Below are 27,397 nucleotides of genomic sequence, written 5' to 3'. Positions count from 1 at the left end.
CAGGTGGTTTCTGACTGTAAATGAGGATGTCCAGAATATTCCGGAACATTCTGGAACATTCTGGGCTTGGGGGAAATTGCTGCTCTCTGGAGAATGCCAAGGGGAACCTGGTGGTGGAAGGTGGTGGTGAATTCCAGGTGCTCTCTGAGCCTCAATCTCCCCATTTGCACAGTGGACATGCAGGCTCTGAGGGCTGAGGAGTGGGGCCCACGCTCTCCAGGAGTGAAGGTGGGCAGGGCTGGGATAAAGGGACCCTCTCTGCCCAGGGTACAGGGTCCAAGGGAGCTGGATGTGTTGCCCAAGGTGTGCAGGGCAGGTCAGGGAAGGGCAGGGTCCCCTAAGGAGGAGGGCAAAGGGTATGTGTGTGACCGTCAGCAGTGGTGTGCACATGGCTGGGGGACACTCGGTGTGACCGCCAGCGGGTGGGTGTCACCAACGCATCACTGTGGGTGTGACCTCAGCGTGACTCTGATAGTGCCTGCAGATGTGTCTCGATGCCTGCCTGTGGCTCTATGTGGGTGTTCGTAGGTGGCGGTGATTGTGAGTGTGAGACGGAATGTGTGGCCCTGGGAGTGAGGCTTTGAGTGTTGGACGGAGCAGCGGCCCCTCTCTGAGTGTGCCGGGCTCTCTGAGTCTGTGTGTGTCTCTGTGTGACTGTGCAAGGCGGTGTCTGCATGGACCTGTGTCCTTGGGTGTGGTGAAGTGGGCTGTGTGTGGACACATGTGGGACTCTTAAGCTGTGTCTGCAAGTGGCTGTGACCGTGTGTGTGGCCTTGTGGATGGGCAGGGAGAGGTGGGCTTCTTAAAAGTATTACAGGAGGGGAAACTGAGGCCCACAGAGGGCCAGGGACCCAGGCCAAACATTCCTCCCTGCAGGGGGGTACGCAGAGACCCAGGCCAAACATTCCTCCCTGCAGGGGGGTACGCAGAGACCCTGCGGGGTGGTGGGAGGATCAGCATGACCTCAGCCTCCTGAAGAAGGTGCCGGCAGTGGCTCCACTCTGTAGAGGAGGTGGCTGACGCCCAGAGAAGTTGAGGAACTCACCCAAGGCCACACAGCTGCCAGAGGTGAAAGTCGGTTTTCTGAAGATCTCAGGTCAAGAAATCCAAAGTCTGGCAAGCCCTGCATAGAGCCCTGCTCCACCACTTAGGGGCTGCAGGTGGCTTCTGACTGTAAATGAGGACGTCTGGAACATTCCAGAACATTCTGGAACATTCTGGGCTTGGGGGAAATTGCTGCTCTCTGGAGAATGCCATGGGGGACCTGGTGGTGGAGGGTGGTGGTGACTCCCCGGTGCTATCTGAGCCTCACTTTCCCCATCTGCACAGTGGACATGCAGAGGTGCCTGTGATGGCTCCCCCAGGCCCAGGTGGGAGGGTGGAGGGGCATAGGGTGGGGAAGGTGTGAGGGGACTGGAGAGTCTCTGTCAAACCCCCTTGTGACTCCGGGCCTGAGCCAGCCTCGATGGGCCCATCACTCACCTGCCACCCATACCACACACCTGGGCCCCTCTCTCCACTGCCTGGCTGCAAGTCAGGGGTCCCAGGAGGGGATCGGGGGCTCACGGGAGGCCAGGCCAGGTCTTCCTAACAGGGTGGTGTGGGGCCAGTCCGCTGGGGGTAAGGAGTTGGAGTGGGGACAGGCTGCTCTGTCCCCTGACGCCCCTGGAGCCCCTGTTGTCTCCGCCTCTACCTGAGCTGATGTCAGAGTGAACAGCTCCCTTTCCCAACTTCTCTTTCTCTCCCTCTGGAATTTCCTCTGAGGCTTAGAGGGACATGGAAACCCTCCTTGGGTCCCACAAGGGCAGAGGCCCAGCCACCTGGCCAACGTTGGGGGACCCTGGCCTGCCCCCTCTGGAACCCCAGGACCGCTCCCAACCCCCATTGCCTCCCTGTATGCTCCGGATCTCACATGTGGTTCATGGCGCACCCAGCCCAGCCCGTGGGGCCTTCTCCCTCCTCCTGAGCGGCAGCTGCCCTTGGCTCCCAGCCCTGGGCCCCAGGGGGAGAAAAATTTCCAGCAGGCTGGCAGCTGCTCCATCACCCACCCAGCCCAGGCTGAGGGAGGAGCTGGGGGGTCCGATGAGGGCAGAGACCCCAACGAGGAGGTCCTCGTGATCCCCCAGTCTGGGCTCTGGGCTCAGCTGTTTGACAGGGAGACCTCACCTGGCACTAGCCTGATGAGCCCTGCTCAGAGAGGGCCAGGGAATCTCTCAGGTCACACAGCAACTTCAAGATAAGCACACACTGTCTCTGGCAATTGGCCGCAGCTCCTCTTCCAGATCTCAGTGGCTGGAGGCTAGTCCAGTTGTGGATCTGATGGCCAAGGGGCCTGGGTTGCAATCCCAATCCCCACCCCCAGCCCTCCCAACTCCTGGCTACGTGAACAAGGTGGACTGGGGTTGGATGTTACAGGAGGAGGGAACCAGTTCAAAGGACACAAGAAGTGATTCAGGGTGAGGGCCAATCAGATGTGGGCCGTGAGCTGCCAGGGCGGATCTTGGGGACAGGGCAGGGGCTCCATGGGCGACAGTGCCAGTGCGGTAATGACCACATTTGAGTGGGGTGGGGTGACCTCACCAGGAATCTGTCTTCTGCCCTGCTCTGTCAAAAGGAGCATGTGGCCGGGCACGGTGGCTCATACCTGTAATCCCAGCACTTTGGAAGGCTGAGGTGGGCGGATCACTTGAGGTCAGGAGTTCGAGACCAGCCTGACCAACATGGAGAAACTCCGTGTCTACTAAAAATACAAAAATTAGCCGGACATGGTGGCATGTGCCTGTAGTCCCAGCTCCTTGGGAGGCTGAGGCAGGAGGATCACTTGAACCTGGGAGGCAGAGATTGCAGTGAGCTGAGATTGGGCGATGGCACTCCAGCCTGGGAGACAGTGCGAGACTCCGTCTCAAAAAAAAAAAAAAAAAAGCATGGGATTCATTTCCAGTCCCTGTGGAGGGACAGGACATGCAGGAAAGGGCAGATGTGGCCAAATTGACCAGGATTCCTTAATGACCCAATAAAGTAGGCCGGGCGCAGTGGCTCACGCCTGTAATCCCAGCACTTTGGAAGGCCAAGGCGGGTGGATCACGAGGTCAGGAGATGGAGACCATCCTGGCTAACACGGTGAAACCCCATCTCTATTAAAAAAAAAATACAAAAAATTAGCCAGGTGTGGTGGCGGGCGCCTGTAGTCCCAGCTACTTGGGAGGCTGAGGCAGGAGAATGGCGTGATCCCGGGAGACGGAGCTTGCAGTGAGCCAAGATCGCGCCACTGCACTCCAGCCTGGGTGACAGAGAAAAACTGTCTCAAAAAAAAAAAAAAAGACCCAAGAAAGCATTTACCAACCTCTACTTTCTTGCTGTTGGGGCTTAGGCAGAGTCTGGCCTCAGGTGTGATTGGAGCTCAGCCTGGAGTGTGGACTTGGCCCCCATTGCCATTGCCTGAGGCAGGAGGAGCACCATTGCCTCAGCCAGCCCAGCCTCCCATTGCCTGGTGATCACAGCTGTGGAATGGGCAGAGTCCTGTGGCCCTCCACTAGACACCTACCCTTGGGTTTCTCACTCCAGCTTCCCTCATCTCTTGCTCTTCTAGGTTTTCTGTCCTCACGAGGCTGCCAGCCCAGCAGGGGAAAGAAGGGACACAGTGTGGCCTGAGCTAGGACAGGGGAGACAGAGGCAGTTGCAGGAGCCAGTGGAAGGAATTGATCTGGCTGGAAGAGGGCCCCTATCTGTGGAGGCTTCCTAGGGGAGCTGTCTGCACCAAGCCCTGAAGAATGGGAACTAGGCAGGAGGCAGGGGGCAGAGAGTGCCGTTGTCCAACTGGAGACAGCCTGCTACATTTGAAACTCCAAGTGACTCAGCAATGAACACCCTCTCTCAGGACCTCAGTCTTCACATCCACAGGACAGCTGTGTGGGGCGGAAGCCTTGCCCATCCAGGCTTGGCTGGGGCTCCACTCTCAGAGGCATGTGAACCAGAGCAACTCCATCTTGAATAGGAGCTGGGTAAAATGAGGCTGAGACCCACTGGGCTGAATTCCCAGGTGGTTAAGTCATTCTAAGTCACAGGATGAGACAGGAGGTCAGCACAAGATACAGGTCATAAAGCCCTTGCTGATAAAACAGGTTGCAGTCAAGAAGCCGGTCAAAGCCCACCCAAACCAAGATGGTGATGAGAGTGACCTCAGGGCATCCTCACTGCCACACTCCCACCAGCACCAGGACAGTTTACAGATGCCATGGCAACATCAGGAAGTTACCCTATGTGGTCTAAAATGGGGAGGCATGAGTAATCTACCCGTTGTTTAGCATATCATCAAGAAATAACCAGCTGGGCACGGTGGTTCAGGCCAGGTGTGGTGGCTCACGCCTGTAATTCCAGCACTTTGGGAAGCCGAGGTGGGTGGATTGCCTGAGGTCAGGAGTTCGAGACCAGCCTGGCCAACATGGTGAAACCCCATCTCTACTAAAAATACAAAAATTAGCTGGGCGAGGTGGCGCACGCCTGTAGTCCCAGCTACTCAGGAGGCTGAGGCACGAGAATCGCTTCAGCCCAGGAGGTGGAGGTTGCAGTGAGCTGAGATCCTACCACTGCACTCCAGCCAGCCTGGGCGATAGAGTGAGACTCCGTCTCAAAAAAAGAAAAGAAAAAAAGAAATAACCATAAACGGGCAACCAGCGGCCCTCAGGGCTACTCTATGGAGTAGCGATTCTTTTATTCCTCTACTTTCCTAATAAACTTGCTTTCACTTTACTCTAGGGACTAGCCCTGAATTGTTTCTTGCGTGAGGTCCCAGAACCCTCTCTTGGGGTCTGATTGGGACCCCTTTCCTCTAACACCAGGACAAAGTGATACCGAGACTGATAACCCCACAAGTTGTCTTAATCAGTCACAGAGAATGTCCCCAGCGAGGACATGAGCAGAGAGCAGACTTAGGTCACCCCTTCTGGAAATGGCCTGCCTGGGAGACTCCAGTCCCTGGCCCAGCCCTGTCCCCTCAGTCTTCCCCACTGTCTTGGGCCTGGCTGGGCACCGAGATGGTGGAACCCCAGGCAGCGTGAAGCAGCCTCCTGGAAATGATTTCTAGAACAGGGAAGACATCATACATGGAGGCTGGACCTTAGATTCGGTCGCCTCTGCACCCAGTTTGGGACTGACAGAGTTGAAGGCCATCCTGTCTCAAGGACAGCCTTCCAGATCATTTCTCTTCTCCATTCCAGGAAGCCTATCTGGCTCCCTGGACTTCTGCTGTGATTTACAGGAGAGGGTGGGGAAAGGGAGGGCTTTTGTGTTTTGTTTTGTTTTGTTTTTGTGAGACGGAGTCTTGCTCTGTCTCCCAGGCTACAGTGCAGTGGCGCAATCTTGGCTCAGTACAACCCCCGCCTCCCGGGCTCAAGTGATTCTCTTGTCTTAGCCTCTCAAGTAGCTGGGGTTACAGGTTCCTGCTACTGCACCTGGCTAATTTTGTTTGTTTGTTTGTTTGTTTTTTTGGTGGGGATGGGGTTTCACCATGTTGGCCAGGCTGGTCTCGAACTCTTGACCTCATGATCCACCCGCCTCGGCCTCTCAAAGTGCTGGGATTACAGGCGTGAGCCACTGTGCCTGGCCAAGGGAGTGCTTTTGAGGCACACAGAGGGCCTTGGTGAGGCCACCGCTCTGGGGCAGAGGACCCTCACTGCTTGCCAGGACGCCTGAAAACAGCCTCCTCTTCCTCCCCGCTCTCCTCTGCTCTGTCCCGATGGCCTGTGCCCAGCATGTCCTGATAAAGCATCTCAAACCACATATTAATATGGTAACCTGGCTGGGTGAGGTGGCTCACACTTGTAATACCAGGGATTTGGGAGATTGAGGTGGGAGGATCACTTGAAGCCAGGAGTTCGAGACCAGCCTGGCCAACATGGTGAAACCCCATCTCTACTAAAAATACAAAAATTAGCCAGGCGTGGTTGCATGTGCCTGTAGTCCCAGCTACTCAAGAGGCTGAGGCAGGAGAATCGCTTGAACCCAGGAGGCAGAGGAGCCGATATTGCACCACTGTACTCTAGCCTGGAAGACAGAGCAAGACTCCATCTCAAAAAAAAAAAAATTAAAAATTAACGTGGTGGTGCACACCTGTACTGCTAGCAACCAGGGAGGCTAAGGCAGGAGGATCATTTGAGCCCAGGAGTTAGAGGCTGCAGTGAGCTATGATCACCACACTGAACTGTAGCCTGGATGAGAGTGAGACCTTGTCTCAAAAAAAAAAAAAAAAAGAAAAGAAAAATGGCCGAGCGCAGTGGCTCACGCCTGTAATCCCAGCGCTTTGGGAGGCTGAGGCGGGCAGATTGCTTGAGCTCAGGAGTTTGAAACCAGCCTGGGCAACATAGCGAGACCTCGTCTCTACAAAAAATAAACCATATTAGCCAGGCATAGTGGCACATGGCTGTAGCCCTAGCTACTCGGGAGCCTGAGGCAGGAGGATCGCTTGAACCTGGGAGGTGGAGGCTGCAGCGAGTCGTGGTCATGCCATTGCACTTCCAGCCTGGGCGACAGAGTGAGATTCTGTGTCAAAAAAAAAAAAAAAAAGCAACCCCACTGCTTGAAGCTTTGCACGGCTTCCTATCACCCTGGTGCTAAACATGCCACCATTGACCATGGCTGGATGTGGCTCAGCCCCAGAAGCAGCACTGTCTCATCTTCCGCTTGTGAAGACCCAGCCTAGAGTTTCCTTCAGCTCCTCTAATGCGCCTGGACCTCTGCTTTGCACAGATTCTTTTTTTTGAGACAGCGTCTCTGTCACCCAGGCTGGATTGCAGTGGCATGATCTCGGCTCACTGCAATCTCCTCCTCCTGGATTCAAGCAATTCTCCTGCCTCAGCCTCCTGAGTAGCTGGGATTACAGGCGCGCGCCACTGCGCCCGGCTAATTTTTGTATTTTTAGTAGAGACAGGGTTTCACCACGTTGGCCAGGCTGGTCTCAAACTCCTGACTACAGGTGATCCACCCGCCTCAGCCTCCCAAAATGTCATGCGTGTCTGTGTGAAGAGACCACCAAACAGGCTTCATGTGAACAATAAAGCTTTTTAATCACCTGGGTGCAGGCAGGCTGAGTCCGAAAAAGGAGTCAGCAAAGGGAGATAGGGGGTGGGTCAGTTTTACAGGATTTAGGTAGGTAGTGGAAAGTTACAGTTAAAGATGGTTATCTCTTGCGGGCAGGGGCAGGGGTCACAAGGTGCTGGGTAGGGAGATCATGAGACTCATTGTCCAGGAGAAGAAATGTCACAAAGTTAATTGATCAGTAAAGGTGGGACAGGAACAAATCACAATGGTGGAATGACATCAGTTAAGGCAGGAACTGGCTGTTTTCACTTCTCTTGTGGTTCTTCAGCTGCTTCAGGCCATCTGGATGTATACATGCAGGTCACGGGGGATATAATGGCTTAGCTTGGGCTCAGAGGCCTGACACCAAGTGCTGGGATTACAATAGTGAGCCACCGCACCTGGAGCACAGATTCTTTTCTCTACGTGGAATGCTCTTCTCTTCCCTTTTGACTTACAGAACTCCTACGGGGCTTCAGCTCCCAGCTCAAACCTCCAGGAAGCCCAGACCACGTGACAGCCACCTTCATATTCTGCAAATATTGTGTCACGCACGTCGGTGCGAAGAAAGTCACCAAACAGGCTGTGTGTGAGCAATAAAGCTTTTTAATCACCTGGGTGCAGGCGGGCTGAGTCCAAAAAGAGAGTTAGCAAAGGGTGGTGGGATTATCATTAGTTCTCATAGGGTTGGGATAGGCGGTGGAGTTAGGAGGAATTTTTTGCGGGCAGGGGGTGGATCTTACGAAGTACATTCTCATGGGCGGGGAGGATATTACAAAGTACCTTCTTAAGGGCAGGGGGAGGATATTACAAAATACCTTCTCAAGGGCAGGGAGGGTGTATTGTTACAAAGTCAATTGATCAATTAGGGTGAGGCAGGAACCAATCACAATGGTGGGATGTCATCAGTTAAGGCAGGAACTGGCTATTTTCACTTCTTTTGTGGAAAAATACTGGCCCTCTGGAGCGGGGGCTGGAATATTGGCAGGTGTGGAGGCATTGGCTATTTCTTTTGCTGTCCTGTCGACATAGGCATTTCCTTTTGCAATAAGATCAGTAGGTTTCTGGTGTCCTTTACGATGAATGACTCCAGCCTTGGGCAGCAGGAGAGCAGCCTTAAGGAGGGCCTTTATTAGGGAGGCATATTGATCATGGAAGAGCCTTGTGTGGTAAGGAAGCCTCTTTCAGCCCAGAGGGCAGCATGGTTATGGAGGATGTGGAAAGCATATTGGAGTCAGTGTAAATGTTAATGTGCATTCTGTTAGCAAGAGAGAGCGCACGAGTTAAAGCAATTAGTTTGGCTTGTTGGGAAGTGGTGGAGGGAGGAAGTGCAGCAGCTTCGAAAATAAAGGTGTGGGACACGACATCATATCCAGCTTTAGCTGGTGAAAATTGATTGGGTTTAGAAGCACTGCCATCGATAAACCAAGTGTGGCCTGGGTTTGGAATTGGAAGAATAGAAATCTGAGGAAAGGGGGAAGATGCTATGTGTATTAGGGAAACACAGTCACGTGGTTCAGGACTTGTGTTGGGTGTTAAGTGAGAAGCTGGGTTGAAATCGGGCCCATAGGCAATAGTTACTGTTGGGGTTTCAATAAAGAGTGAACAGAGCTGGAGGAGTCGAGGGGCAGACAGTAAGTGTGAAAGGTGTGAGGAGGATATTAACGCTTGAAGGTTGTGAGAACTGTAGAGGGCAAGTGGAGCATGGCCTGTGATTTTGAGGGCTTCCGGAAGTATTAAAGTGGTGGCTGCTGCCACATGTAGACATGAGGGCCAGCCTAAAACAGTAAGGTCAGGTCGTCTGGATAGAAAGGCTGCAGGGCACAGTCCTGGCTCTTGTATAAGAATTCTGACCACACAGCCCAGCACTTCGGCTGTGTGTAAGGAAAAAGGGTTGGGCTATGTCAGGGAGAGCTAGTGTGGGAGCAGTCTCTATAGCTGTTTTCAAGGAACGGAAAGAGGAGTGGGGAAAGGATTTAGGATCTATGGGGTCAGCTAGATTTCCCTTTGTGAGTTTATATAATGGTTTTGTTAGGATGGCAAAACCAGGTGTCCAAAGGCAAAAGTACCCAACCATGCCCAGGAAGGAAAGAGTTTTTGCTTTGTAGGAGGGGTTGGGGTTTGAGAGATCAGCCGGACATGATCGGCAGGGAGAGCACCTGTGTTTTCATGAAGAATTATGCTGAGGTAGGTAACGGATGAGGAAGAAATCTGGGCTTTGGAGGGGGATACGCAATATCCCTTTAAGAATAGATGTTGGAGGAGCAGGAGGGTATCCTGTTGGGAAGATTTGCAGGAGGGGCTATAAAGTAGAAGGTCACCAAAATATTGAATAAGGTGAGAAGCAAAGGGGTGGAAAGAAAGTAAATCATGAGAAAGAGCTTGGCTGAAGTAATGAGGGCTGTCCCTGAAGCCTTGTGGCAGTACAGCCCAGGTAAGCTGCTGGGACTGATGGGTGTCAGGGTCAGTCCAGGTAAAAGCAAAAAGAGGCTGGGATGAGGGGTGCAGGGGAATGGTGAAAAAAGCATCTTTAAGATCAAGAACGGAATAGTGAGTTGTGTAGGAAGGTATTGAGGACGAAAGAGTGTACGGGTTGGTCCCCACAGGGTGGATAGGAAAAACAATTTGATTGATAAGGTGCAGATCGTGAACTAACCTGTAAGACTTGACCAGTTTTTGGACAGGTAAAATGGGGGAATTGTAAGGAGAGTTTATAGGCTTTAGAAGCCCATGCTGTAGCAGGCGAGTGATAATAGGCTTTAGTTCCCTTAAAGCCTGTTGTGGGATGGGATACTGGCATCGAGCGGGGTAAGGGTGATTAGGTTTTAATGGGATAGTAACGGGCGTGTGATTGGTTGCCAGGGAGGGAGTAGAGGTGTCCCATACCTGTGGGTGAAGGTGGGAGGGATACAAGAGGAAGACACGAAGGAGGCTTTGGTTTGGGAAGAAGGGCGGCAATGAGATGTGGCTGTAGTCCAGGAATGGTCAGGGAAGAAGACAATTTGGTTAAAATGTCTCGGCCTAATAACAGAACTGGGCAGGTGGGGATAACTAAGAAAGGGTGCATAAAAGAATGTTGTCCAAGTTGGCACCAGAGTCGGAGAGTTTTAAGGGGTTTTGAATCTTGGCTGTCAATACCCACAACAGTTATGGGGGCAAGGGAAACAGGCCCTTGAAAGAAAGGTAATGTGGGCTGGGTGCGGTATCTCATGCCTGTAATCCCAGCACTTTGGGAGGCCGAGGTGGGCGGATCACCTGAGGTCAGGAGTTCGAGACTAGCCTGGCCAACAAGGTGAAACCCCATCTCTACCAAAAATACAAAAATTAGCCGGGTGTGGTGGCGGGCATCTGTAATGCCTCTACTCGAGAGGCTGAGGCAGGAGAATCACTTGAACCCGGGAGGTGGAGGTTGCAGTAAGCCGAGATTGCTCCATTGCACTCCAGCCTGGGTGACAGAGAGAGACTCTGTCTCAAAAAAAAAAGAAAGGTAATGTGGATGGGTAGCTCCCATATCAGTTAAACAGGGGATGGCCTTACCCTCCACTGTGAGAGTTACCCGAAGCTCGGCGTCCATGATGGTCCAGGGGGCTTCCGAGGCGACCAGGCAGCATCAGTCTTCAGCCGCTAAGCTGAGAAGATCTGAAAAGGAGTCAGTCAGAGAGCCTGGGGCCAGAGTTCCAGGGGCTCTGGGAGTGGCTGCCAGGCGAGTTGGACGGTCTGATTTCCAGTGGGGTCCTGCACAGATGGGACACGGCTTAGGAGGAATCCCAGGCTGCGGGCATTCCTTGGCCCAGTGGCCAGATTTCCGGCACTTGAAGCAAGATCCTGGGGCAGGAGGTCCTGGAGGAATGCCTGGCAGATGCGGTTTAGGCGTTTTGAAGTTCTCATGTTCTGGAGATGTGGCTGGCGTTTCTCTCTCAGTGGAGGCAAGTAATTACAACTCAGAAATACGTTGCCACTTGGCTGTATCTTTTTTATTATTGTATACCTTGAAGGCAAGGTTAATTAAGTCCTGTTGTGGGGTTCGAGGGCTGGAATCTAATTTTTGGAGTTTTTTCTAATGTTAGGAGCGGATTGAGTGATAAACTGCATATTGAGAATAAGACGGTCTTCTGGTCCCTCTGGGTCTAGGGTGGTAAAGCATCTCAGGGTTGTTGCCAAATGGGCCATGAACTGGGCTGGGTTTTTATATTTGATGGAAAAGAGCCTAAATGCTAACTGATTTGAGAAAGGTCAGCTAAAGAAAAAGGAGCATTAACCTTGCCTATGCCTTCAGCTCCAGCCACCTCTCTAAGAGGAAATTGTTGGGCAGGTGGGGGAGGGCTAGTCACGGAACGAAACTGTAAGCCGGACCGGGTGTGCGGAGGGGAGGTGACAGAAGGATTATAGGGTGGGGGAGCGGAGGTTGAGGAAGAATTGGGACCTGGCTCTGCCTGGCGAGGAGCAGCCTGGGGAGGAGGGGAGAGGTCAGATGGATTCGTAGAAAAGGAGGATTCAAAGGACTCAGAGCTTGGGGTGGAGACTGAAGGAACAGACAGGAGAGAAAGAAGAAAGATTTGGGACGAGTCGCACTGGGAGCAGAGACTAGGGAGGGACCAGTGTGTAAAAGAACGCCTGGACGCGGCCGGGCACGGCGGCTCACGCCTGTAATCCCAGCACTTTGGGAGGCCAAGGCGGGCGGATCACAAGGTCAGGAGATCGAGACCATCCTGGCTAACACAGTGAAACCCTGTCTCTACTAAAAATAAAAAAAATTAGCTGGGTGTGGTGGCGGGCGCCTGTAGTCCCAGCTACTCAGGAGGCTGAGGCAGGAAAATGGCGTGAACCCGGGAGGCGGAGCTTGCAGTGAGCCGAGATCGCGCCACTGCACTCCAGCCTGGGCGACAGAGCGAGACTCCGTCTCAAAAAAAAAAAAAAGAATGCCTGGACGTCAGGCACCTCGGACCATTTGCCCATGTTTCAACAAAAATCATCTAGGTCTTGTAAAGTGGAGAAATCAAAAGTGCCGTTTTCTGGTTGGAACCGTTGTCGAGTTTGTATTGGGGCCTAGCAGTATTGCAGAATAAGGCAGTTAGGTTTTTAGGTCAGGTGTGAGTTGAACAGGTTTTAAGTTCTTGAGAACACAGGCTAAGGGAGAAGGGGGAATGGAGGGCGGACGGTTGCCCATAGAAAGGTAGAGACACGGAGAAGTGGGGCTGTGGGGGGTGAGCAGCCAAAGCAGGTGTCCCCGCAATTGACTTGCCACCAAGGGAATGTGGGTGAATGAGCAAGGCAGGCGTCCCCCGCGGTGATCAGACACCAATGGAATGTGGGTGAATGATCAGGGCAGGCGTCCCTGCAGTGATTAAACACCAAGGGAAGACCGTCTTTCCAAGTCCGTGACCGGCGCCGGAGTTTTGGGTTCACGGATAAAATGTATCTCCTTTGTCTCTACTACAGAGGAAAAAGAACTGGAATTGGAAGGACAGGGAGACTGAAGGGTAGCGAGAGAGGCTGGAGAAGAGAGTGAAGAGACCGCTTACCCCATTTGAAATTGGTGAGATGTTCCTTCGGCTGGTTGGTCTGAGGACCTGAGGTTGCAGGTGGATCTCCTCACGGAGTGAGGGCGAGGACAGGAGACCGGTCTCCCAAAGGAGTCCTCCTGTCCTAGGTCTTCGGCACCAAATGTCACACTCACCCGTGTGAAGAGAGTCTACCAAACAGGCTTCGTGTGAGCAATAAAGCTTTTTAATCACCTGGGTGCAGGCGGGCTGAGTCCGAAAAGAGAGTTAGCAAAGGGTGGTGGGATTATCATTAGTTCTTATAGGTTTGGGATAGGCAGTGGAGTTAGGAGCAATTTTTTGCGGGCAGGTGGTAGATCTTACAAAGTACATTCTCAAGGGTGAGGAGAATATTACAAAGTATCTTCTTAAGGGCTGGGGGGAGAATATTACAAAGTGCCTTCTTAAGGGCAGGGAGGAGGATATTACAAAGCACCTTCTCAAGGGTGACCAGGGTATATTGTACAAAGTATGTTCACAAGAGCGGGGGAATATCACAAAGTACATTATTGCAAGGGTGTGGTGTATTGTCACAAAGTCAGTTGATCAGTTAGGGTGAGGCAGGAACAAATCGCAATGGTGGAATGTCATCAGTTAAGGCAGGAACTGGCTATTTTCACTTTTTTTCTGGATCTTCAGTTGCTTCAGGCCATCTGGATGTACACGTGCAGGTCACAGGGGATATGGTGGCTTAGCTTGGGCTCAGAGGCCTGAAGAATTGTTCCCTTACAAAAGTCATGTATTGTGTGATTCACCCACTTGCTCCCTGCACTCTCCCTGGGTCTGGTATGCGATAGGTGCATAAGCAATGTTTGTTGATTGACTGACTGAGTGGGTGGGATGGTTACAATTCTGCTCACTTCCCTCCCTTTACCATCTCCCGAGAAACCCATGGGGCCCCCGTGGGACCCACTTTGAGAATCAAAGCTTTAGACCAGCGTTTTCACTTTATGGATGGACCAGCTATGCACCCAAAGCCAGGCAGCCTTCAGGCTACAGATGGAGCCCCGGTCATGTCCCGGGCCTCCAAATTCCTGCACCCTTATCCAGTCTCACAGGCGAGATTAGGACACCCCGGAAACTGGCTTCCAGACAATATCCCTGCTGCAGGGGAGAACACCCTAGGTCACCTGGTGACAGGTGTGTGTTGCAGTGTACACGTACTTGTTCCTCCTCTTCTCTGTTCCCACTTCCTCCCTGCCCCAGGAAACCTGCCACGGCCTCCTGGTGAGCTGTCCTCATCCACTGCTCGCTGCCTCTCCAGGTAAGTTATCCCATTCTACCTTTCCCCCCCACCCAGAATGCCTGGGAGACCTCCCAGGAGAGGCCTCCTGGCTCCGTCCCTCCTCCCCTCGGCCCCCATCCTATGGGCCCTGATTCATGATGTGGCTGGGCTGGCACAAAATCCCGGTGGAGAGTCACCAAACCGTCCATGACCTGGAATGTGGCCAGCACCCCCTAGTCACAGGCAGGGGTCTTTCTGGGTGTGGCGTGCACCACCGTTGGGGAGGGCATGGAAGGTTCTGGGTGATTTGCCAAACCGGAAGGAAAGAGTGGCGTTTGTCTCTCTCCCTGGCAGAGCTCTGGAGTGGAGTCCCCTCTGCACCCCAACCCCATCAACAGCCTCCCCCCACTCATCTTTTCTGGCCTTGGATTCTCTCTGGCCCTGCCCGGCCTGGGGTGGACTTAAGATGCATTTTTTTTTTTCTTTTTCTTTGAGACAGAATCTTGCTCTGTTGCCCAGGCTGGAGTGCAGTGATGCAATCATGGCTCACTGCAGCCTCAAACTCCTGGGCTCGAGTGATCCTCCTGCCTCAGCCTCTGGAGTAGCTGGGACTACAGGTGTGTGCCACCTCACCCGGATACTTTTTAATTTTTTTTTCTTTTTTTTTTTTTTTTTTTTTTGTAGAGATGGGGTCTCACTATGTTGCTCAGGCAGGACTTTTTTTTTTTTTTTTTTTTTTGAGACAGAGTCTTGCTGTGTCGCCCAGGCTGGGGTACAGTGGCATGATCTCGGCTTATTGCAACCTCTGCCTCCCTCGTTCAAGCAATTCTTGTGCCTCAGCCTCCTGAGTAGCTGGGATTAAGGTGCCTGCCACCACACCTGGCTAATTTTTTATTTTTAGTAGAGACAGGATTTCACCATGTTGCCAAGGGTGGTCTCAAACTCTTGACCTCAGGTGACCTGCCCACCTCAGCCTCCCCAAGTACTGGCATTACAGCCATGAGCCATTGCACCCGGCCAATCAGGCAGGTCTTGAATTCCTGGGCTCAAGAGATCTGCCCACCTCACTCTCCGAAACTACTGGCATTACAGGCATGAGCCACCACGCCCAGCTATTTTTTTGTTTTTTGCTTCCTGATCTTTGTGATGTCTCAGCAGAGTAGCATTTTTTAATCTTTTTCTAGGAAAAAATATCTTGGGTTCAACTGGGGTGGGATCTCAGTCCTAATCGCGATCTCACGTGTCTGTGTGAAGAGACCACCAAACAGGCTTTGTGTGAGCAACAAGGATGTTTATTTCACCTGGGTGCAGGCGGGCTGAGTCCGAAAAAGGAGTCAGCAACGGTGGTGGGATTATCATTGTTCTTATAGGTTTTGGGATAGGCAGGGGAGTTAGGAGCAATGTTTTGCAGGCAGAGGGTGAATCTCATAAAGTACATTCTCAAGGGTGGGGAGAATTACAGAGAACCTTCTTAGGGGTGGGGGGGAGATTACAAAGTACATTGATCAGTTAGGGTAGGGCAGAAACAAATCAATGGTGGAATGTCATCAGTTAAGGCTATTTTCACTTTTTTTGTGGATCTTCAGTTGCTTCAGGCCATCTGGATGTATACGTGCAGGTCACTGGGGATATGATGGCTTAGCTTGGGCTCAGAGGCCTGACATTCCTGTCTTCTTATATTAATAAGAAAAATAAAACGAAATAGTGGTAAAGTGTTGGGGTGGCAAAAATGTTTTGGGGTGGTATGGAGAGATAATGGGCGATGTTTCTCAGGGCTGCTTCGAGCGGGATTAGGGGTCGGTGTGGGAACCTAGAGTGGGAGAGATTAAGCTGAAGGAAGATTTTGGGGTAAGGGGTGATATTGTGGGGTTCTTAGAAGGAGTGTTTGTCATATAGAATTATTGGTGATGGCCTGGATGCGGTTTTGTATGAACTGAGAAACTAAACAAAAGACACAAGGTCCAAATAAGAGAAGGAGAAAAACAGGGATTAAACGACTAAGAGGCCAGACGCGGTGGCTCACGCCTGGAATCCCAGCACTTTGGGAGGCCGAGGTGGGCGGATCACGAGGTCAGGAGATCGAGACCATCCTGGCCAACACGGTGAAACCCCGTCTCTACTAAAAATAGAAAAAATTAGCCAGGCGTGGTGGCGGGCACCTGTAGTCCCAGCTACTCGGGAGGCTGAGGCAGGAGAATGGCGTGAACCCAGGAGGTGGAGCTTGCAGTGAGCCGACATCACGCCACTGCACTCCAGCCTGGGCGACAGAGCGAGACTCCGTTTCAAAAAAAAAAAAACAAAACTAAGAATTGGGAGTACCCAGGACATCAAATTCCAGAGTGTGCAAGGGGATTCTGTGTAATTATTTGCTTGGTTGGTGAGTTTTTGGGAAAAGACCATTAGTCCGTTTTACCTTTCCTGAAGATTGAGGATGGTAAGGGATATGAAGGTTCCACTGAATACCAAGAGCCTGAGAAACTGCTTGGGTGATTTGACTAATAAAGGCCATTCCGTTATCAGACTCTATAGAGGTGGGAAGGCCAAACTGAGGAATTATGTCTGACAGAAGGGAAGAAGTGACCACGGTGGCCTTCTCAGATCCTGTGGGAAAGGCCTCTACCCATCCAGTGAAAGTGTCTACCCAGACCAAGAGGTATTTTAGTTTCCTGACTCGAGGCATGTGAGTAAAGTCAATTTGCCAGTCCTAGACGGGGGCAAATCCCCGAGCTTGATGTGTAGGGAAGGGAGGGGGCCTGAACAATCCCTGAGGAGTAGTAGAATAGCAGATGGAGCACTGAGAAGTGATTTCCTTAAGGATAGATTTCCATGATGGAAAGGAAATGAGAGGGCCGGGCGCGGTGGCTCACGCCTGTAATCCTAGCACTTTGGGAGGCCGAGGCGGGCAGATCACAAGGTCAGTAGATTGAGACCATCCTGGCTAACATAGTGAAACCCTGTCTCTACTAAAACTTCAAAAAATTAGCCAGGCGTGATGGCGGGCGCCTGTAGTCCCAGCTTCTGGGGAGGCTGAGGTGGGAGAATGGTGTGAACCCGAGAGGCAGAGCTTGCAGTGAGCTGAGATCACGCCACTGCACTCCAGCCTGGGCAACAGAGCGAGACTCTGTGTCAAAAAAAAAAAAAAAAAAAAAAAGGAAATGAGAGGTTCTAAGAGGTGGGCTAGCAGCTTGTAACCTACGTGGAAGAGGTTATGAAATGACGATAGAATAGAATGGGCCTGTGAGGCTGGAAGGAGATATTTTCCTTGGTCCAAGAACCATTTGCCTTGTGTGGGAAGAGACTGATAGGTGGAAGTTTTAGTGGGAGAGTAGGTGGGAGTGACTGATGAGAAGGAGAAGAACTTGCCATGAGGGACAGAAGTTGGAACGCTAGCTGCTTTTTTAGCTACCTTATCAGCATAAGCGTTGCCCTGAGTGATGGGATCTGATGCCTTTTGCTGGCTCTTGCAATGAATGACTCCAGCTTCCTTTGGAAGTAAAGTGGCCTAGAGAAGAGTTTTTATTAAAGAGGCATTAATGATGGAGGACCCTTGTGTAGTGAGGAAACCTCTTTCTGCCCATATAACAGCATGGTGGTGCAGGATATGGAAGGCATATTGAGAGTCAGTATAAATATTGACACGTAGTCCCTTTTGCAAGAGTGAGGGCTCGAGTTAAGGCAATGAGTTTGGCTTGCTGAGAGGTAGTGGAGGCGGACAGAGTGGTAGCCTCAATGATAGATGTGGAAGATACTATAGCATAGCCTGCCTTTGTTGGTAAGTGGTGATTAGGCCTGGTGGAACTGCCATCAATAAACCAAGTGTTATCAGGGTGAGGAACACGAAAGAAGGAAATACGGGGAAATGGAGTGAATGTCAGGTGGATCAGAGAGATACAGTCATGTGGGTGGGGGGCAGCCTAAAACAGTAAGGTCAAGTTGTTTGGACAGAAAGGCTACAGGGCGCGGTCCCAGCTCTTGTGTAAGAATTTGGCCACACAGCCCTGTACTTTGGCTATGTGTAATGAAAAGGGTTGGGATGAGTTAGGGAGAGCCAGCATAGGGGCAGCTTCTAGGGCTGTTTTTAAGGAACGGAAAGAGGAGTGGCAAAAGGATTTAGGATCTATGGGGTCAGCTAGGTTTGCTTTTGTGAGTTTACATAATGGTTTAGTCAGGATGATAAAACTAGGTATCCAAAGGCAGAAGTACCTAACCATGCCTAGGAAGGAAAGGAGTTGTTGTTTTGTAGAAGGGGTTTCGGTTTGGGAGATTAGCCAGACATGATCAGCAGGGAGAGCACGTGTGTTTTCATGATGAATTATGCCGAGATAGGTAACAGATGAGGAAGAAATTTGGGCTTGACTGAAGTAATGGGGGCTGTCTGTGAAGCCTTGAGGCAGTACAGCCCAGGTAATTTGCTGAGCCTGATGGGTGTCAGGGTCAGTCCAAGTGAAAGCAAAGAGAGGCTGCAATAAAGGGTGCAAAGGAATAGTAAAGAAAGCATGTTTGAGATCCAGAACAGAATAATGGGTTATGGAGGGGTTGTGGAGGGAGGTATTGAGGATAGGAGAGTATATGGCTTTGGCACCACGGGGTGGATAGGCAAGACAATTTGGCTGATAAAGCGCAGATCCTGAACTAACCTATAAGACTTGTCTGGTTTTGGACAGGTAAAATGGGGGAATCGTAATGAGAGTTTATAGGCTTTAAAAGGCCATGCTGTAACAGGCGAGTGATAACAGGCTTTAATCCTTTTAAAGCATGCTGTGGGATGGGATATTGGCGTTGAGCCAGGTAAGGGTGATTAGGTTTTAATGGGGTAGTAATGGGCATGTGATCGGTTGCCAGGGAGAGAGTAGAGGTGTCCCATACTTGTGGGTTAAGGTCAGGGGATACAAGAGGAGGATGTGAAGGAGGCTTTGAACTGGGGAAAAAGGCAGCAATGGGGTGTGGCTGTGCCTAGAAATGGTCAGGGAAGCAGATAATTTAGTTAAAATGCCTCAGCCTAATAAGGGAGCTGGGCAGGTGTGGATAACTAAAAAGGAGTGCGTAAAAGAATATTGTCCAAGTTGGCACCAGAGTTGGGGAGTTTTAAGAGGTTTAGAAGCCTGGCCGTCAATACCCACAACAGTTATGGAGGCAAGGGAAACAGGCCCTTGAAAAGAAGGTAATGTGGAGTGGGTAGCCTCCATATTGACTAAGAAGGGGACAGACTTACCCTCCACTGTAAGAGTTACCCAAAGCATCTGTGATGGTCCTGTAGGCTTCCAAGGTGATAGGGCAGTGTCAGTCTTCAGCCACTAAGCCAAGAAGATCTGGGAAGGAGTCAGTCAGACAGCCTTGGGCCAGAGTTCCAGAGGCTCTGAGAGTGGCTGCCAGGTGAGTTGAACAGTCTGATTTTCATTGGGGGTCCTTCACAGATGGGACACGGCTTAGGAGGAATCCCGGGCTGCGGGCATTCCTTGGCCCGGTGGCTAGATTTCCAAAACTTGTAGCAAGCTCCTGGGGGAGGAGGTTCTGGAGGAACCCCTGGCAGCTGCGGTTCAGGCGTTTGGAGTTCTTGTGTTCTGGAGATGTGGCTGGGGTTTGTCTCACGGTGGAGGCAAGGAATTGCAACTCAGAAATACATTGCTACGTGGCTGCCTCTACTCTTATTATTGTACACCTTGAAGGCGAGGTTAATTAAGTCCTGTTGTGGGGTATGAGGGCCGGAATTTAATTTTTGGAGCTTTATTTAATGTCAGGAGCAGATTGGGTAATAAAATAAAATGCATTTTGAGAATAAGACGGCATTCTGACCTTTCAGGGTCTAGGGCTGTAAAACATCTCAGGGTTGCTGCCAAATGGGCCATGAACTGGGCTGGGTTTTATATTTGATGAAAAAGAGCCTAAACGCTAACTGATCTGGGAGAGGTCGGATAAAGAAAAAGGAGCATTAACCTTGACTGTGCCTTTAGCTCCAGCCACCTCTTTAAGAGGAAACTGCTGGGCAGATGGAGGAGGGCTAGTCGCGGAAAGAAACTGTAAGCTGGACTGGGTGTGAGGAGGGGAGGTAATAAAAGGATTATAGGGTGGAGGAGCAGAGGCTGAGGAAGAATTGGGACCTAGCTCGGCCTGGCGAGGAGCAGCCTGGGAAGGAGGGGAGAAGTCAGATGGGTTTGTAGAAAAGGAAGAGTCAAGACTCAGCAACGCTTGGGGTTGGAACTGAGGGGACAGGCAGGAGGGAAAGAAGGAAGATTTGGGATGAACTGCATTGGGAACAGAGACTAGGGAGGGACCGATACATAAAAGAATGCCTGAACGTCAGGCACCTCAGACCATTTGCCCATTTTATGACAAGAATTATTTAGATCTTGTAGGATGGAAAAATTGAAAGTGCCATTTTTTGGCTATTTGGAACCACTGTCTGGTTTGTGTTGGGGTCAAGCGGCATTGCAGAAGAAAATAAGACATTTAGGTTTTAGGTCAGGCGAGAGTTGAAGAGGTTTTAAGTTCTTGAGAACACAGGCTAAGGGAGAGGAAGGAGGAATGGAGGGTGGAAGGTTGCCCATAGTGAAGTAGGCAAGTTTAAAGAGAAGGGTAGAGACACGGAGAGAAGGGGTGGGGGATGCTTATCCCTCAGGAAAGTGGAGAAGGGATGGGAGGTGCTTGCCCCCCAGGAAAATGGAAACGGGGTGGGGGGTGCTTGCCCCTCAGGAAAGTAGAGAAGGGGTAGAGACACGGAGAGAAGGGGTAAGGTGAGCAGCCAAAGCAGGCGTCCCTGCAATTGACTTGCCACCAAGGGATGTGGGTGAATGACCAAGGCAGGTGTCCCCGCGGAGATCAGACACCAATGGAATGTGGGTGAATAATCAGGCAGTCGTCCCCGCAATGATTAAACACCAAGGGAAGGCTGCCTTCCCAAGTCCGTGACCGGCGCCAGAGTTTTGGGTCCACGGATAAAATGTGTCTCCTTTGTCTATACCAGAAGATGAAAGGAATTTAAATTAAGAGAAGGGAGAGATTGAAGGGTGGTGCCAAGATTGAAAGGAGAAAGAGGTTGAGGGATAGTGAGAGAGGTTGGAGAAGGAGTAAAAGAGGCCACTTACCCGATTTAAAATCAGTGAGATGTTCCTTGGGCTGGTTGGTCTGTGGACCTGAGGTTGTAGGTGGATCTCTTCAGGGAGTGAAGGTGAGGACAGGGGACTGCTGTCCCGAAGGAGTCCCGCTGACCCGGGTCTTCGGCACCAAATGTCTCATGCGTCCGTGTCAAGAGACCACCAAACAGGCTTTGTGTGAGCAACAAGGCTGTTTATTTCACCTGGGTGCAGGCAGGCTGAGTCCAAAAAGAGAGTCATCAAAGGGTGGTGGGATTATCATTGGTTCTTATAGGTTTTGGGATAGGCGGTGGAGTTAGGAGCAATGTTCTGTGGGCAGGGGGTGGATCTCACAAAGTACATTCTCAAGGGTGGGGAGAATTACAAAGAACCTTTTTTTTTTTTTTGAGACGGAGTCTGGCTCTGTCGCCCAGGCTGGAGTGCAGTGGCTCTTTCTCGGCTCACTGCAAGCTCCGCCTCCCGGGTTCAAGCCATTCTCCTGCCTCAGCCTCCGGAGTAGCTGGGACCACAGGCGCCCGCCACTACGCCCAGCTAATTTTTTTTTTGTATTTTTAGTAGAGACGGGGTTTCACCGTGTTAGCCAGGATGGTCTTGATCTTCTGACCTCGTGATCCGCCCGCCTCGGCCTCCCAAAGAGCTAGGATTACAGGCTTGGGCCACCGTGCCCGGCCTACAAAGAACCTTCTTAAGGGTGGGGGAGATTACAAAGTACATTGATCAGTTAGGGTGGGGCAGAAACAAATCACAACGGTGGAATGTCATCAGCTAAGGCTATTTTCACTTCTTTTGTAGATCTTCAGTTGCTTCAGGCCATTTGAACGTATATGAGCCGGTCGTAGGGGATATGATGGCTTAGCTTGGGCTCAGAGGCCTGAAAATCGCCCCCACCAATCACCCGTTTCCCCCAATCTACCCTCCTGAAGGTCACTGACAAAGACTTCATTGTCTCCTAGGAGAGGCTGCCATATATCCAGGGCTGACGTAATTCCATCTTAATATCAATTACATTATAAAAATTTACCTCGTGCCTGAGGCCCCAGAGCCCAAGGGTGCAAAGCAGTAATTGGTCAAAGTTCAACCTCCCTCCCACTCTGGGCTCAGACTGTCCCCTGAGGGCCTGTGTTTTCAGTCTCTTTCCAGAACCTTGGTGTGAACTTAGGTCTTGGCGTTGGGATCCCTTTTCATCACACCCAGGACACTGCAAGGTTTAGACCAGTTCGGACCAACAGAGAAAGCAGGCAACCACCATGTCATTTGAAAACAGTTTCATCGGGATAGAATTCGCAAACCATACAGTGAATCCATTTAAGGTGTGTAAGTCAAAAGTTTTTCGTGTATTACCTTATGTTTATTTTATTTTATTTTATTTTATTTATTTATTTATTTATTTTGAGATGGAGTCTCGCTCTGTCCCCCAGTCTGGAATGCAGTGGCACTATCTCGGCTCACTGCAAGCTCCACCTCCCGGGTTCATGCCATTCTCCTGCCTCAGCCTCCCCAGTAGTAGCTGGGACAACAGGCACCCGCCATCACGCTTGGCTAATTTTTTGTATTTTTAGTAGAGACGGGGTTTTACCATGTTAGCCAGGATGGTCTCGATCTCCTGACCTTGTGATCTGCCCACCTCAGCCTCCCAAAGTGCTGGGATTACAGGTGTGAGCCACCGCGCCCGGCCTTTTATTTTATTTTTTTAAGACAAGGTCTTGCTCTATCACCCAGGCTGGGGTTAAGTGGCGTGATCACAGCTTGCTGCAGCCTCAAACTTCCAGACTAAAGCAATCCTCCCAAGTAGCTGGGACTACAGGCGCATGCCACCTTGCCCGGCAAATTTTTGTATTTTTAGTAGAGTTGGGATTTTGCCATGTTGCCCAGGCTGGTCTTTTTTTAAAAAATTATTTATTTATTTATTTTCGAGATGGAATCTTGCTCTGTCACCCAGGCTGGAGTGCAGTGGCATGATCTCAGCTTACTGCAACCTCTGCCTCCCAGGTTCAAGTGATTCTCATGCCTCAGCCTCCCGAGCAGCTGGGATTACAGGCATGAGCCACCACACTCGGCTTATTTTTGTATTTTTGGTAGAAACAGGGTTTCACCATATTGGCCAGGCTGGTCTCAAACTCCTGACCTCAAGTGATCCACCTGCCTCAGCCTCCCAAAGTGCTGGGATTACAGGCGTGAGCCACCAAACCCGGCTATTATTTATTTATTTATTTTTGAGACACAATCTCCCTCTGTCGCCCAGGCTGGAATGCAGTGGTGTCATCTTGGCTCACTGCAACCTCCGCCTCCTGGGTTCAAGTGATTCTCGTGCCTCAGCCTCCCAAGTAGCTGGGACTACAGGTGTGCGCCACCACACCCAGCTAATTTTTGTATTTTTAGTAGAAATGGGGTTTCATCATGTTGGCCAGGCTGGTCTGAAATTCCTGACCTCAGGTGATCTGCTCACCTCGGCCTCCCAAAGTGCTGGGACTACAGGTGTGAGCCACTCTGCTCGGCCGGTCAGCTCATATATTACCTGCAAAACCCAGTCCCATTGTACCTTTCTCTGGCTGAGTCATGGATTCAAGCCTTGCCTCAGTGACATGGGAAGCAATGATGACCGGCTATGCCTTCTCCCCTGCCTCCAGGGCATTTGTATTTCAGTAGACTGGGGAAGACTTCGGGGATTCCAGGAAAGGTCTTGTCTAATAGGTAGAAGGAAGTGGACTCTGGGACAAGGTCCCTTTGTTCAAACACCAGCTGTGCTGATTTTTGCTGTGAGTCACTTGGTCTCAGTTTTCTCATCTATGAAACAGGAATAATAGCAGCTCCTCTCAGGACTCATGGCCCGGAGCTTTGGTAAGCAGGAGATTGTCATCAATGACCCTCACTCCTCTCTCCTCTCTTCCCAGATACTCTGACCCATGGATCCCCTGGGTGCAGCCAAGCCACAATGGCCATGGCGCCGCTGTCTGGCCGCACTACTATTTCAGCTGCTGGTGGCTGTGTGTTTCTTCTCCTACCTGCGTGTGTCCCGAGACGATGCCACTGGATCCCCTAGGCCAGGGCTTATGGCAGTGGAACCTGTCACTGGGGCTCTCAGTGGGTCCTCCCGACAGGACACCACTCCCACCCGCCCCACCCTCCTGATCCTGCTGTGGACGTGGCCTTTCCACATCCCCGTGGCTCTGTCCCGCTGCTCAGAGATGGTGCCCGGCGCGGCCGACTGCCACATCACTGCCGACCGCAAGGTGTACCCACAGGCAGACGCGGTCATCGTGCACCACTGGGATATCATGTACAACCCGAAGTCACGCCTCCCACCTTCCCCGAGGCCGCAGGGGCAGCGCTGGATCTGGTTCAACTTGGAGCCACCCCCTAACTGCCAGCACCTGGAAGCCCTGGACAGATACTTCAATCTCACCATGTCCTACCGCAGCGACTCCGACATCTTCACGCCCTACGGCTGGCTGGAGCCGTGGTCCGGCCAGCCTGCCCACCCGCCGCTCAACCTCTCGGCCAAGACCCAGCTGGTGGCCTGGGCAGTGTCCAACTGGAAGCCGGACTCGGCCAGGGTGCGCTACTACCAGAGCCTGCAGGCCCATCTCAAGGTGGACGTGTACGGACGCTCCCACAAGCCCCTGCCCAAGGGGACCATGATGGAGACACTGTCCCGGTATAAGTTCTACCTGGCCTTCGAGAACTCCTTGCACCCCGACTACATCACCGAGAAGCTGTGGAGGAACGCCCTGGAGGCCTGGGCCGTGCCCGTGGTGCTGGGCCCCAGCAGAAGCAACTACGAGAGGTTCCTGCCGCCCGACGCCTTCATCCACGTGGACGACTTCCAGAGCCCCAAGGACCTGGCCCGCTACCTGCAGGAGCTGGACAAGGACCACGCCCGCTACCTGAGCTACTTTCGCTGGCGGGAGACGCTGCGGCCTCGCTCCTTCAGCTGGGCACTGGATTTCTGCAAGGCCTGCTGGAAACTGCAGCAGGAATCCAGGTACCAGACGGTGCGCAGCATAGCGGCTTGGTTCACCTGAGAGGCCGGCATGGTGCCTGGGCTGCCGGGAACCTCATCTGCCTGGGGCCTCACCTGCTGGAGTCCTTTGTGGCCAACCCTCTCTCTTACCTGGGACCTCACACGCTGGGCTTCACGGCTGCCAGGAGCCTCTCCCCTCCAGAAGACTTGCCTGCTGGGGACCTCGCCTGCTGGGGACCTCGCCTGCTAGGGACCTCGCCTGTTGGGGACCTCACCTGCTGGGGACCTCACCTGCTGGGGACCTTGGCTGCTGGAGGCTGCACCTACTGAGGATGTCGGCGGTCGGGGACTTTACCTGCTGGGACCTGCTCCCAGAGACCTTGCCACACTGAATCTCACCTGCTGGGGACCTCACCCTGGAGGGCCCTGGGCCCTGGGGAACTGGCTTACTTGGGGCCCCACCTGGGAGTGATGGTTCTGGCTGATTTGTTTGTGATGTTGTTAGCCACCTGTGAGGGGTGCAGAGAGATAATCACGGCACGGTTTCCAGATGTAATACCGCAAGGAAAAATGATGACGTGTCTCCTCACTCTAGAGGGGTTGGTCCCATGGGTTAAGAGCTCACCCCAGGTTCTCACCTCAGGGGTTAAGAGCTCAGAGTTCAGGCAGGTCCAAGTTCAAGCCCAGGACCACCACTTATAGGGTACAGGTGGGATCGACTGTAAATGAGGACTTCTGGAACATTCCAAATATTCTGGGAATTTGGAGGGAAATTGCTGCTGTCTACAAAATGCCAAGGGTGGACAGGCGCTGTGGCTGACGCCTGTAATCCCAGCACTTTGGGAGGCTGAGGTAGGAGGATTGATTGAGGCCAAGAGTTAAAGACCAGCCTGGTCAATATAGCAAGACCACATCTCTAAATAAAAAATAATAGGCCGGCCGGGCACGGTGGCTCACACCTGTAATCTCAGCACTTTGGGAGGCCGAGGTAGGTGGATCACGAGGTCAGGAGATCGAGACCATCCTGGCTAACACGGTGAAACCCTGTCTCTACTAAAAATACAAAAGATTAGCCAGGTGTCATGGCGGGTGCCTGTGGTCCCAGCTGCTCCAGAGGCTGAGGCAGGAGGATGGCGTGAACCCAGGAGGTGGAGCTTGCAGTGAGCCGAGATGGCGCCACTGCACTCCGGTTTGGGCGACACAGTGAGACTCCATCTCAAAAATAACAATAATAATAATAATAGGCCAGGTGCAGTGGGTTATGCCTGTAATCTCAGCCCTTTAGGAGGTCAAGGAGGGCAGATCACCTGAGGTCAGGAGTTGGAGACCAGCCTGGCCAACATGGTGAAACCCTGTCTCTACTAAAAATACAAAAATTAGCCTGGCATGGTGACAAGCGCCTGTAATCCCAGCTACTTGGGAGGCTGAGGTACGAGAATCACTTGAACCCAGGAGGTGGAGGTTGCAGTGAGCCAAGATTGCACCACTGCATTCTAGCCTGGGTGACAGAGCAAGACTCCGTCTCAAGAAATATATACATATATATAAAATAAAATAAAGTAAAATAAAATTGCCAGGGGAGACCAAGACGTGGGTGGTGGTGGTGAATCCCAGGTGCTCTCTGAGCCTCAGTTTCCCCATCTGTACAGTGGAGGTGCAGAGGTGCCTGTGATGCCTCCCTGAGGCCCAGGTGGGAGGGTGGAGGGGCATAGGGTGGGGAGGGTATGGGGGGCCTGAAGAGTCTCTACCAAACCCCCTGGTGACTCTGGGCCTGAGCCAGCCTTGCTGGGCCCATCACTCACCTGCCAGCCACACCACACACCTGGGCCCCTCTCCCCACCACCTGGCTGCAAGCCACAGGTCCTGGGAGGGGGACGGGTCCCTCGGCAGGCCAGGCCAGGGCTTCCTAACAGGCTGGGGCAGGCCCAGTCCCCAGGGGGTAAAGGTGTGGGGACAGGCTGCTCTGTCCCCTGATGCCGCTGGAGCCCCCGTGGTCTCCGCCTCTCCCTGAGCTGATGTCAGAGTGAACAGCTCCCTTTCCCAACTTCTCTTTCTCTCCCTCTGGAATTTCCTCTGAGGCTTAGAGGGACATGGAAACCCTCCCTGGGTCCCACGAGGGCAGAGGCCCAGCCACCTGGCCGATGTTGGGGGGCTGTGGCCTGCCCCCTCTGGAACCCCAGCACTGCCCTCAAACCCCCATTGCCTACCTGTATGCCCCGGATCTCACATGTGGTTCATGGCACACCCAGCCCAGCCTATGGGGCCTTCTCCCTCCTCCTGGGCGCCAGCTGCCCTTGGCTCCCAGCCCTCGGCCCCAGGGAGAGAAAAACATCCAGCAGGCTGGCAGCTCCATCTCCCACCCAGCCCTGGCCAGGGAAGGCACTGGAGGGTCCAATGAGGGCCAAGACCCCAACGAGGTGCACAGATGGCCTAACTGCCCCTGCAAGCCTCAAGCAGGTCCTAGCTTGCCCTGAGCCTGAGGGAAGATGTCCTCATGATACCCTAC

At 52.3% G+C, this 27,397-nt stretch overlaps 1 protein-coding gene across 5 annotated transcripts; it reads left to right on the top strand.

The window, feature by feature from the left end:
* The first annotated feature begins 304 nt into the window (after positions 1-304).
* On the top strand, positions 305-26,574 carry FUT3 (fucosyltransferase 3 (Lewis blood group)). Of its 5 annotated transcripts, none has more exons than XM_055104052.2 (4): positions 305-7,659; positions 13,821-13,878; positions 22,060-22,240; positions 23,822-26,574. In XM_055104052.2, the coding sequence occupies exon 4, from the start codon at positions 23,834-23,836 to the stop codon at positions 24,950-24,952; it is 1,119 nt and encodes a 372-aa protein (XP_054960027.1). In that variant the 5' UTR covers positions 305-7,659; positions 13,821-13,878; positions 22,060-22,240; positions 23,822-23,833; the 3' UTR covers positions 24,953-26,574. The 5 variants fall into 5 exon arrangements, with proteins under 5 accessions (XP_054960027.1, XP_054960028.1, XP_054960026.1 ...); XM_055104053.2 differs by having other exon boundaries at positions 305-7,663; XM_055104051.2 differs by lacking the exon at positions 13,821-13,878.
* The last annotated feature ends 823 nt before the right edge of the window (positions 26,575-27,397 follow it).

This window comes from Pan paniscus, chromosome 20 (genome assembly GCF_029289425.2).
Source record: "Pan paniscus chromosome 20, NHGRI_mPanPan1-v2.0_pri, whole genome shotgun sequence".
Classification (NCBI taxonomy): Eukaryota; Metazoa; Chordata; class Mammalia; order Primates; family Hominidae; genus Pan; species Pan paniscus.
This window is presented reverse-complemented; position numbering and strand designations above follow the sequence as displayed.

Excerpts from the sequence above, each read along its gene's own strand:
- FUT3 (XM_055104051.2), top strand. The coding sequence starts at position 23,834 with ATGGATCCCCTGGGTGCAGCCAAGCCACAATGGCCATGGCGCCGCTGT.